This window comes from Pagrus major, chromosome 16 (assembly GCF_040436345.1).
Source record: "Pagrus major chromosome 16, Pma_NU_1.0".
Taxonomy (NCBI): Eukaryota; Metazoa; Chordata; class Actinopteri; order Spariformes; family Sparidae; genus Pagrus; species Pagrus major.
The window spans coordinates 26,072,350-26,085,617 of record NC_133230.1 but is presented as its reverse complement, the minus strand read 5'-3'; the positions used below and the strand labels follow the sequence as shown (position 1 = coordinate 26,085,617).

The following is a 13,268-nucleotide window of genomic DNA, read 5'->3' as shown; positions in this document are numbered from 1 at the left end:
TTGGCTGAAAGGATGAAGTTGTACAACGGTTATCAGCATTGTGAACTGCAATATCCAGCGAGACTCTTCACTCAATGGGCTTCACGGACTTCTCGGGTAACAATGAGCGGACAGAAAGAGACAGAACTTGTTCTCTGGCCCTGGGAATGCAGGGGATGACATTGTATCCTCTGAGTCCAACAAGATAACTGTGTCCTTCAATTGACACCCCTCAGTCTGCAAGGCTCTCATGTCACAGACAGGAAAACAGTGCTGGATGAACAGCAGCTGTAGAGAGCTGTGGTCAAACAGGGCTGTTATGGTGAGAGGAAATTCTGTGTCTTAACACTGGCAACTGCAGCTGAATGAGCTGATAGCTTGGCTCTCTTGTTTTCAGAACGCCTCTGTTTGAGGAAGCAGATTTAATGCCAACCGTCGGTGATGTGATTCACACATAATACCTCTTCTTGTAGAAGGGAGAGTGCTGACAAACTAATAAAGGGGAAAAGAGAAGGGATTGAGGGCTGCTAAGAAAACCAAGCCAAGTTCAGTAGCAAAACAAACCAGGGGGTCAATTGTTCCTCTAAATACTAACCTAGTAATTCTGCATCCTATTGACTGAAGCTAAATACTCAGCTATTGCCTATCAGCTGCCTAAATCACAATTAACTGACTATTCTGCAAGGGGATCATTAAGTCAGCCATAGTGTTAACTGAATAAAAACTGTATGAACAAAGAGGTAGATACTGTGGACAGTGACAACTTAATGACGCAGAGACCTGTAATCTTCTCTACAATTAATAAAAACATGCCAAACAGACAAGCCATGGCAGGTTTGGGTTGGATGACACTATTCTCTATTGTGATATGTTTCCTGTTAACTGTCAGGGAAGAGCAGATGTTCCAACCCTGTGTGAGAGGACCAGCTGGAAAATAGTAACGTGCAGCCAGAGGTGAGGGCCAAAATCTAATATTTTGGAGGGCAGAAAAACACAGCATCATCTCAAACTTCTATGGAAGCAGATATCATAAACTCACTGTCATTTCCATAAAAACTCTTCCCACACAAATGTCAAAGCAAAGTTGATGTGGTTATTTTCTGACCTTTGGCTGGATAAACAGATATTTCAGATGTCATCACGTCATTAAAGGTCTCCCTGTTTATTACCCTGACTTCTAGGGCCAAGGGTGATTGAACTATTGAGTCCCACACAGTATTATATATCCCTATGGCATGCCTTTGGTGCATAACAACTTCATAAGGTAATCATGGAAAAAAGGACACAATCCATCTGGGGGGCAATGCAGCATAATTTTAGGCTCCAGCTGAATAATTAGTGTCCCTTTCTGTTGCTTGCTATTCTAATGAACTGGTGTTAAACTGGGTTTGCCCAGCAAGCACTAAAGAGAGTGCACACAGCACTGTGCACATAGGGCTTGTTAGCCAAACGGGTGAAGGTCATCTAGTCAGTTGAAGCCTATTGTATATTTACACAGTCAAAACCAAACGCCTGACTACTGTGGCTACAGCTCCCTGTTCAAACTTAATCAGCACACAACACATGCATAATAAGTCCTCACATTTAATTTTCTTAACCCTCTGGACAACTTACAATGTATGCTGTTTATACCACCTGAAGCAGAATCATTAATATGCCATGTCATACTCAAAAAGCAGTCTAATCAGGCCTTTGATCAGACATACACTCATTTGCATTAGATCTGGGCTGGCTAACACTGCAGGTGCACTAGATTCTTGCCAGAAAGGAGACAAGGAAGGAGAAAAGACTGATATGTTTCTTTGGCAGTGTGCTTAGATCAGACACAGAGGACTCTTTAAGGTCCCCAGCAGAGGGATGCCTTGAGGGCGCCAACACAAAGTAGGAGAGACACGGGGGTGGTAGCTAATGTGGATGCACGATGGATGCACCATAAATGGCGCTTCCCTTCCTACATGGTTTTCTACAAACAAAGAGGCATGAGAAAAAATAAAGAGACTGATAAGATAGCCATTTGAAAGATTAGAGAGGTGTTTTCATTTGTGATTTTTGGCATAAGAAAACCCAAAACCCACAGACACAGTACTTTAATCAGTTCCAAAATGATGCCTTTCATCAACTACAGTTTTCAATATTAATACAGAACGCCTCAAGTTAGAAGTCAGGTGCTGCTGAAATAATATAAAAAAATAAAATAAATAATCTCAACTTTTTGGGAGAAAGAGAGCTACAAAAGACATTTTAGAAGCTTTGCTTATGCGAAAAAAAAAACATTTTTACACATTACTTAAAACAGTAAGAAACACAAAGATCAAATTCTTTTTTCCATGTATGACAGATTTAAATGCTATGTTGTACTCTGTCTGGTGTCAATCTTTCTCTGTCTTCTTTGTGGCCAAAGAAAGAAAGAAGAGATGAGCTGCAGACAATGCTGTGTCACCCATGGCTGGCCGAGGAGGTTGACATTTGACCGTCGTAAAAGGAGTTTAATCATAAATCTGATGAAACCAGCTGAGGTCTCTCATGTGATTTTACAGAGTTACAATAGCTAACAGGTTGTATGAACCTCATTTGAGGTCTTGATAACAAACATCTGCTTCTAATAGTGTTGAATGTGCTACAAGCTGCGCCAGTCTGGAGATGTCAATCATAATTCAGTGCTCACTGGGTCAAATTGATGTTCCTTATCAGGGGGTCGATTGGAGCCAATTCACCTAGTTTTCTCTATAAGTATTGACAGAACACTCGCGTATGGATGGGTTTAGCTTATAGCACTTTCCGTTGCAGCATGGCACTATTGTGGACTGTAACAGCCATGAAAGCCTACAGTGGGCTGGCCAATTTTGAGTGTCTATAGCTAGTCAGAAGGACACATTAATAACTGGCCTGCCCATGCAATGTATAATCCTCTGTGTGCAATATAGTCAGATAATGATTAACATACTGCCAGGCTTAAGCAATGGAGCAAAACATGCAGCTCTATTTACACTGACAGATGCACAGCAGGAGCTACAATTCATGTAAGGTATGCCAGTCTGTAAAAACTAAACCTTTGAAATGTCAACAGGCTTCTACTGGCTCAGAAGTGTTGAGAGGCACAGGATAAATGTTACAGCAGAGTGTCATATGGCTTATTATTCAGTGTGCATCACAAACTGCAGCTGCATTAGAAACAAATGTAATCATTATGAAAAGGGTCTTTCCTACATCACAACACTTCTGGTGCATATAATTTCATTACGATGCCACTGTGCCAAACACAGCGTGAATGCCTCTTGACTCGCAGTCAGTGTCTAGCTGTGCAACAGATTGGGGCCTATGAGTCTACGCAGAGCACAGTGTGAAAGAGTCATGGTAGAACTGGCAAAGCCTGACCTTATCCCAGTCTGAGCTCGCACATTAGAGAGTGGCTTATCTCGGCAGCTTAGCACTGAAGAGCCGCTAAACTGGGAACTTTCACTCTTCCTCTTCAAGTAGCTTGAAAAATCCTTACCTTAATCAACACAGGGGCTACAATTGTTTCCCTGTATAATTATTCCTTCTGGACACTGCCTTTCACAAATGGAGGGCAAATACATGCCAGATTAAAGACTGTACACCAACCAATGTGTTTTGAAATATCCTTCTTGTTCCTTAATTTTTCTTCCCTTATAGCAAAGGTAATTTATACGCAGGCACACAATGAAAAGTCATGCGCACACTGGCAAAGGAGGAACTCTACCTATTATTATTTTTATCTTTAATTCCAAAAAAATCTGCTCGTCTATTTTTGGCTTAAAGCAAACAGGTTGTCAAAGCAGCAGAAGAGCAGGCCTGAAGCATTTCATTTTTACTACATCAGTCCTAATTAATGTAATAAGGAAAACAAAGGTTGTTTCTCGGGAAACCAAAATAAATAACAAAGTAGTTCCACTGACTTCTATTAACTTTTTCAGTCGTTAATGTTTCATCCAGATGCATGATACATGGCAATGACAACTCTATTTGTGGCTTTGTAAGATAAATAACTGTAATATGATGATGATGAAACAAAGTAAACTTTTGTTTTAGTTCTGTAGCATACCACCAGACTACAGGGCAGCTTCTTTTCTAAGGCTTCGAGCATGATTACTTTGGTGGATATTTCTGCAATAGAGTACATAGATGTCATAACATCAAAACTATACATTCTGCACATTGTGACATTTTGAATGTTTTCCAAAATGTCTTACACCTTGCACCTTTAAGAATAGCTAGACTATCTATATAGAAATAGCTTATCTTCTCGCTGATGGTCTTGTTTGCTTAAATAGGTGACATAGAAGCATCAGTATGAAATTGAGACTGTTTCATAAGCAGTTAAAAACACCTTGTTATACATTTAAATTAAACAAAAAGTTATAGCAACACTTAGTTGTGTTGTTTGAGATTCAACTTCAACTCCAGCTGATCCCTCACTTCATAAAACAAATAGATATTTATTACTGTTTCTAAATATCTGTTTTTCCTCTTTTCATCACACATTATTTCTCCTGAAATTTGCTCTTTATCAGCTCTGAGTAGCAATCTGCTGGCATTGTAAGCCAAAGCCAAGTGTTTATTTTCCTTTGATTTTAAACCTGGAAATCCACAGCAGATTAGCAGGAGCTTGGCCACTCAGAAAGGCAACGTACAATGCAGATCCACTCTACTTTGAGTTCAAATCTTGATAACAAGTGGTGTCACAGTCAACTGCAGGTCCTGGGCTAGGTTTGCCCATTATAAAAGCAGGATAGGTAAACGTTGCAACTAGACAAACTGGTTTTTCATGTGCTGGGTAAAGTCACACAGATATCATCCACGGCAGAGACAGAGCACAGAGCACTGGTTATTTCCTATCTCTAACTCTCTGGCAGGCTAGCAGCTAAAAGAAAAAAGCCTTTCATTCAACACCATGTGATTTATATCATATTTGAATTTTGGGTTTTCAGGATGTGCTGAAACACATGACAGTTATGCCACAGACTGAAAAGAGAAAAACAAGGCAAAGAACAGCGCCAAAGTTGTCTGTGAAGTTAAGAAGTATAAAGCGTCAAAAAAGTTCATGTATATATATATGTAGCTTCATAAAAACTAATCTCTAACCAGATACTAGTTAGTTAGAAAGAATAGTAATAGCAGTAATAGTTTAGTGGCATTTAGTGGCAGAAGTCTAAAACTAGACTTTTTTATCATTACATAGTTTGCAATTCTAATGACTGTAGCACAGGACTTCTTTATACTGCCAAATGCTTATCTTGACACTGCCGCCAGTTTAGAGGTAAGCCACACACATGCCACCCTAATAGCAGGAATAAGAGTGGCAAGGAAATAGATTTATAAATAACAGAGGTAAATTCCATTTATTCATGACACTTGCACCCATTTCCAGAGGTCTGGCTCCTTTTTCTAGCTAGCCTTTGTTCCACTATATGTATCATTGTAACTTTTCTCATAAAGGGTTCGTTCATTTCATATTTTTCTCTCCAGGACGGGGGGCAGCACTTCGGCTCTCTACTTGTAATGCATTTGGTCATTTTTCCTTCCAACAGATTAACATTTTAGATGCAGGCCAACTTACATTCCTTATCTCAACTAGAGTTGACTGACATGGGCAGTCCAGTATTACCGGCTTATAACAGACACCATTTTCGGCATAAATGGCTTGAGACTGGTTGGTGAATTTGGTCAGAAAAATGTAATTTCACTGTAACAATTACTAAAATCAATCGGACTCTTTTTGGGGTAGCGATTAGCTAGCCATTTACAATCCAAGCTAAAATTTCTCTACCTCACATTACTTCATGATTTAAATATTTAGAACAGCGGATGATTCTGTGGCTCATTCCTCCTTTCTTCGTTTAAATCTCCCTCTCAAGCATCACTGCAGATCTCATGCTAGATGCCAGGACCATAATGACAGAAGCTGTTATCATAATAGCGCCAGACAAAGACCTGCTAATGGCCGCCTAGTGTCACCTTACCTCAGCAGCAGACAATCTTTCTCAAGTAGCTGTCAACAGTGTCACTAACAAATGCACAAAAAATTTTTTTTTGCCTTCTACTTATGAAAGAAAGTCGCTTAATGCGTCAAATGCTGTCATTTAATCATCAGGGCTGTCTTATATTTTGGCAGTGGTGTAGTTTAAATCAATTTGTACAAATGTATTTTCAATTTGACATGAAGAGTCCATTTGTAGCAATCAGTGTCAAAAACTTCATTAATCCACTATGATTTACAGGCCCTGCATTTTCATTGTGAAAAAAACAGAACACTGCAAAAACTAAAAACTGTAATGATGATGATAATGCACATCTGTTGAAGCACAGAGACATGTGGATTTGTATCCTTTCTCACAACAGTATACAGACTCAACTTCAGTGTGCTAGCTTGTAAGGAAAATAAGATGTCAACAAGCTCCCCAGGACCCTAAAAAGTTAATAAAACCTTTTATGATTGCTTACTCTGGTGGTTATACTGAACTACAGTTGGAGAAAACCCCTCAAGAGTCGATATCATGCCCACATAGTGTGGGATAAAAGATGATAAGAGGTTGAAGTTATTTACAAGTCTAAGCCGAGTGTTTTACAAAAGGGGATAAATCAGAAGTCGAGTGATCTCAGCCTTTACTTGAGCCACACAGAAGACCTTTTTGAGAGCCCTTCCAGTGTTGCTCTCATTGTTTCCTCGGGTGCTTCACCTTGTGATTTCCTCTTATAACAGCAGCGCTTTCAGTTGACCCTGACTCCAGCAACACTTAGAGCATGCACATGGAGGAAAGTAAGGTGTTCATTTCTTCTAAAGAGCACTGCAGAGCTTCCTTAAAAATAAAAAAAGCATTACCTGTGGCTGCAAACTCACACACCTAAACCCACAAACAAGCACACCTGACTGTTATCACTAAAAACACTTGCAAACATTCACTGTTGTTCCCATGCAGTTCAGTGACAGGTTTGAAATTAGCTTGTTTACATCAGCTAAAGAGAACAAAAGGAAACAAATATTATCCACTTTAGATAATCTTTAGCTTGTTCTACTCAGCTGACTGGGTGATGTCCTTAAAACAGAGGACCCATGCTACAGCCCTCATGATGTTAAGGCAAATCTGAACTAGACACAAGAGCTGCAATGATTACTTGATTGAAAGAAAATTAACTGCAGACTATTTTGTTAATTGCTTAATCAATTCAGTTATTTTTCAAGCGAAAATGTCAAACACCTGCTGATTCAATGTCAGGATTTGCTGCTTTTTTTTGTCATTTATGAGAGTGAAGAGTCTGAAAATGTTGTACTGTTGGTAACTGTAATGAGCATTTTCCAAATAATGTTGACACTTTATAGACTACACAATTAAATTGATTAGTGGTGAAAATAAACAGCAGATTAATCAATAATGAAAATAACTCAATAATTAGTCAGTTAAATGTTGCTACCCTCACTAGATGACACCAGAAATACTAGTCAGCTAAATGTATTACTATTATTTTACACATTTAAATTACATATTGACATAATTTGTGCTGAAATGTCAATACTTCCAAGTCAAATGTTGCTTTATAAATAAACGAGCAACCGTTACTAATGTTAGCAACAGCGGATAACTGTGGCATCTGAGATGTCATATGTTTAATATTTTTGGGGGGCAATTTTTCACCTTATAGATTAAAGTGTGCTTAATTTTGACTATGCTTTCTAGTCTAAGTTTATACTTCCATTTATAATTCAAAGAAATTCGCCATTAGGAGCATCCCTTCTTGACACTGAATCACTACTAGCTCCAGCAGCACTGGTCTACAGCTGACCTGACACTCTGACTTCAGCGTGGAGGGAGTGAAAAATGAAATATCTTCTTCAGGAATCGATGCTAACTCCAGACAAACACTCCTGAGTAGCCTACACTCAAATCAGTGATACATTTCCTACACTATTGTGAGCATTTTGTGATCATTTCAGAGGAAATAGGTCAGTGGTAGGCAACAGCAAACACAGAATGAGTTGAGACTGAGCTTGACAATGACTCTGAGCAGTAAAGACTAAGGGGAACAGCATTTGTGCCTCCACTGAGAGAAGCAGTGAGCGATCAGGTGGTTTAGCTGGGCTCCTGTAATTAACAACCTCAGCCAAATCCAGCCAGGCATGACCAGCAAATTAACATGCAGCAGCTTTCACACTCTATCCCACAGATCTGCTCAGTGAGCAGAAAACCAATACAGGGCCACTCTGAAAATAGCCCAGACCACAAATCGTCCTTTCAACTCCAAAACAACTGATAACTACAACTTGATTCAACAAATTAGTCTAACAGATTTCTAGTCCTGGTACTACAAAAGGCACAGAGATGATGGGACACTACTTTTTCATATAGGTTAGTGGACAATGAGTTTGGACAAGATTAACAAGGTTAAATTAACTTTTACGATGCAGTTCTAAAAAATGCTTTACTGTTATTGAAATACACTGTAACTGTTTTTTACAATCATCACATGAGGGAGTTAAGCTAGACAGACGCTCTATTCATTGAGTGCTATACTTGCAAATATAATGAACAGTATGATTTACAAAAATACAAAACGCTGTCAGAAGGGAAACAAGGCTTGTTATATTCCCTCAAGTCCCTGTCCTGTCCTACACAGCACCCCATCTCTCACCACTGCTTCCTGTCCACACAGGAAACCAGCAGCACCAGGAAGAAATCCTTCCTTAGCTGAAAGCACAGTGAAATCAGAGAGGTTGGGGGGGCATCAACATGTAGGCCCTACCATCAGCTGCTGGACAAACAGACCAGCCTTATCTTGAACTGCACATGAGGGAAAGAGAAACACAGAGAACATGCAGAGCTCTGTGTTGACCTCCACTTTGGTTGTACTAGTCTTGACATTGAAGGTGTGCTATGATAGCAAAAACAACTAACCATTTTAACTCCCAGCTAACAGTTTAACAGTTTTGCTCAAGCCTCTGAAAACCAGTAAGCTGTGCGGTGCACCTGTGCTGTTGATCAATAACACAGCAAACACATGACTATGAAAAGATTACAGGCAAGTATTTAAACACATGATCCAAACCATAAAAATCTCAAAAGAACTTTGTCCCCAGAGCGGCACTTCCTTTCCCATGACTTCGACTGCTACACCCGATATATCTTTATATATCTGTCAGTGTTGTGTTAAATTGTGGAAAATATCAAAACATATCAACAGATGCTTGCAAGATTGCAAAAAAGGTAAAACTGTGGGACAAAACGAGTTAAAATTAAGTACTGTAGTTCTGCCGAGATGCTCCGGCCTACAAATCTCGTTCTCCACATGTAAAAGCGCATGTTTGCTATAGACCCCAACAAAGGACAAAATGAAAATTGTGCAGCAAAGAATCATTTCCACTAATTGTGAATCATATTTCAATCAGGCAAAATAATCCAAGTCTGATTTTTTAAGCATATTGTGCAGCCCCCATTGCATTATTATGTAAGTACAAATAAGAGTTGATTACTACCTTTAAATTGCATTACCTATACTTTCTTATGAGAGACAAATTATGTGGCTACCTGAGCATAAGTGGCCTACTTCCACTGAAATCCTAGAGGGAAAGCACATCATACAGCACATTGCACTTGTGATGAATCCGTTGCAGTTTTCCTACATATCTCGCAATTCCCACTTGACAACTTTCCTCCACTCCACACTTTCCCAAAGTGCCCACTGCCCCTGTTTGGCTGTGATGCGATGAGAAATATAATAGTACTGTATACGTACACGTGCTACAGTACCCAATACTATGAAAAGCATCTTGGTTTTATAAGAATAAGTCAGTCAGGGCTGCATCATCGATGGAAATATTTGCAAAATTGCTATAGTGGTAAGTGCACTACTCTCATCGCAGCAGCTTCCAGGTGTTTAAGGTAAAATGTGCAAAAAAACAGCTTTATAATGAAGTACTGCAGAGATGCCCTGGCTTACAACCTCTGTTCTCCAGCTGTATTAAAACAAATGTCCCATCATCATGATTTTGCAATTGTTTTTTCTGTGAAAATTAAAATTGCAATGCAAATAATATCATTCTTGTAACCGTGACTCACATAGTAATAGCATTATTGATCAAAATAATTACAATATTTTTTTCCATATTGTGCAGACCTAGACTCTGAGAGAAACTATGTAACCTGCATGTCATCTGCCTCCTATTTGCATGTTTTTGTAAAGTGGATTTGGCATCTAGACCTTCTAGAAACGCTTTAGTAAATAATGCTAACTGAAAGTGGATTGGAAATAGGCTCCATTATGTGTAATACAAAACTCTGATGTGCAGCACAAGTCAGGCTACAACAGAGCAAATGCATGTCTCTTTCAGCTTTCACAGTGAAGCAAGACAGGGTTGAAAAATCAGCTACACAACAGTTTTATGACTATCGTAAATCCTGCACTTCCTTGTCCAGTGAGAGAAACAAAGCACTCCTTCAGCACGACACATTTACATTTTTCATTATTTTCCAATCAAATATCTCTGGGGTAGAGTAACTTGATAGCAGCTCAACCTGGCCACCAGCTATTGGAAAGCTCTATTCTCTTTAAAGTATATCACTGGAGACCTATGTTTGTCCCATTCAGTGTTGAGCTAGAGACTTGCATTTACTACGTTTTTAATACAGACAGGATGACACAGGACTAAATGACAACAGAGATTGTTGTGGGCATCTGCTTCTCCACGACTGATGCCCTGACAAGGTAGCTTCGGCTAGCATTGGCTGGCTAGTTAGCCACAAGGGGAGCTAGCTCACATTAGCTAGCATCCATGCCTTATCACAGTGACTTGTCTTTTATGAGCACGTAAAAAAATTAAATGGAAACATATGGTGATTGGCATACACTTTAAATTGCAAATTTAGTTTTTTGGCATTGTGCGAGTTTATGCTACCTGTCAGCTTGCTTGCATTAGTCACCGCAGTGACAGCCAGCCAGCCAGCCAGCCAGCTAACCTGACGCCTTGTTTGACGTTAGCTGTTGCCAGCTAGCTAGCTAGCTAGCTCGACTAGCTAAGCCTCGGCGATGCAGCATCAAAAGCCCGGTGACATTTCACTCACCTAACAGTGACCGAAGGTGTTTCAGCCGGGTCAGTACATCCTTCTTTGGGTCCAGAACTTTCTGTGTAGATTTCTTGACGTCTCCATGCCCCCTTCGAGTGAACATTCCGCTGTAAAATGCAACCGTGGAAGCTGAAATCACCTGTGTTTCACCATACACCAAGCCTCCAGTGTGACTGTCACTTTCCTCACCACCACGCTATGCCTGCTCGGTAAACATTCGTCCGATGGCCGCTGGTGTCCTGTTTTTTTTTTGTGGGTGTGTAAACACGGAAGCAGCCTGACAGGGAGGAGTGGTCATATTACTTGTGTACGCCTCCTTGTTTATAACCGATCCACCTTGCACTTCAAGTGTTTGTTTTTTTGTCCATTTAAATGAATTATTTCACCTTTCAAGACACTTGGATTTGTTTTTTTTGTTTAGGGCCGAGGTATTACATTGTGCAGCGAAGTGTTTCCTCTCGTTCAACTTCCAACCTCTTTTTAAAAAAAACTCCAGACAAGCTTGAATGCATCCTGCAGTAAACTTATGCTGCTTTCTTATCCCCCAAGAAAGGGACTGATCGATATTACTTTCTTTCATACAATAGAGGTTTGATAAGATGAGGATGGGGTATGGTTGCTCTCATAGCTCCCAAGCGCCCTCTGGTGGTTGAACTAGTTCAACACTACAGCAGAGGAGATGAGAATCCATCTTTATCATGCTTCATTTGATCAGCAGTGCACTGGGAGGAACAAGAGTGTGAGGCTTCCCAGGATGACTGTCTTGAATGGAAATACATTTGTATGATTGTAGCTGCAACCAAAGATCATTTTCATTACTGATTAATCTGCAGTTTGATTAATCTGCACAAATCTCTCGATAGTGTGATCATTCTTTTCTACAAGGACCAACTGTAATGTACCAATTTCCCCCCGGAATCAATAAAGTGATTCTGATTCTCATATTTGAGGAGATAGGATGTTTGTTGGCATTTTTGCCTAAAAGTGACTCCAACAGTTTTGATAAATGCAAAGCCAATCACACCAAGAAGTGTAAGGGTTAATTTTAGCAAATAATCAAATGATGCAAATAAGGACACACTGTAGCATCCTATAATCAAATTATAAAGCATAGTTTAACACACTTGGACTGTAGAAGAATGTTCTGTATATTTCAGTGCATGCAGTGCAATTTGGATGGATTTGGCATGCAGGCCTGATATTAAAATGAATTGGATAACCACATTGTAGAGGTTTCAATGTTTGTCATTAATTCATTAGTATATTATTGTGACAAAATGTGTGCTCCTTTGATTAACTGTCGTCATTACAAGAACCTAGCTAGACAGTTTTGAATAATATTAACGATGACTGCATACCATTTCGTTGTTCAGCTCCATGGCTCTGGTATAGTGCATGTGGCTCACTGACATTGCTTATTGGGTATTGGCTACAATGGAAACGAGTTATTGTTGATATTATTGATTTTATATGTGCCTTTACCTACCATGAGACGTTTTGAACAGAGTGCATGGGTCTGCTGTAAAAAAGGTCTATTAATTTTTGTAATAAACTTGTGTAATTACCTATATTATAATTGTATATAGTATACTATATAATTGCGTACCAATGCCCAGCTCAGAAACCTCAGAAAAAAACATGTCTCCCTATTAATCTTCCTAGCTAAATGCAGCAATTGTTACAATCCAGATATGACTGAACCAGGGAACCTAACGTCCAGATGAAAGAGACCTGTATCTTTTGATGTTCACACTCTGATATGCTGACAGTCATGAGGAGAAAAAAGGGAATAACAACTTCACTGCGCACAAGCTGCTACCACTTGACACTTAAAACTGGAGATTTTGATAAATGAGAATAAGAATACAAGGACATCTTTAAATAGAAGAGCTCTCCTGCAGTCAAAAGTAAACTTAGGGTTACGCTAAATTGCACAGAGTTCAGTGTGCTTATGGCTTTAATGGATTTTCAAAATAATTTGTTCTACATGGTTGTGCACACAACAAATTCCATCTTGGAAATGAAATAAACAAAACAAAAAAAACAAGTGTTTACGTTCTGAGATGAATCTTAAGTTTGATGAAATTGGATGTGTCCGTTAATCAGCCCCAATAAACTGACACTCGGTGCAATCTCACACTTTCGCTTGTCTGAACCTATCTGTCTTATTTTGGAGGCAATTAATTTTGAGGCTAAGCTGGGAAAATGATTTTA

The 13,268-nt window shown here is 39.4% G+C and overlaps 1 protein-coding gene across 3 annotated transcripts in view; it reads right to left on the bottom strand.

The window, feature by feature from the left end:
• ralgapa2 (Ral GTPase activating protein catalytic subunit alpha 2) overlaps window positions 1–11,312 on the bottom strand; it is a 94,561-nt gene extending 83,249 nt beyond the window's left edge. For all 3 annotated transcript variants that reach the window (XM_073482745.1, XM_073482747.1, XM_073482746.1), the window contains exon 1: window positions 11,052–11,312. In XM_073482745.1, the coding sequence (XP_073338846.1) occupies window positions 11,052–11,157 (106 nt within the window). In that variant the 5' untranslated portion in view covers window positions 11,158–11,312. The remainder of the gene's footprint in view (window positions 1–11,051) is intronic.
• Window positions 11,313–13,268: the final 1,956 nt, after the last annotated feature.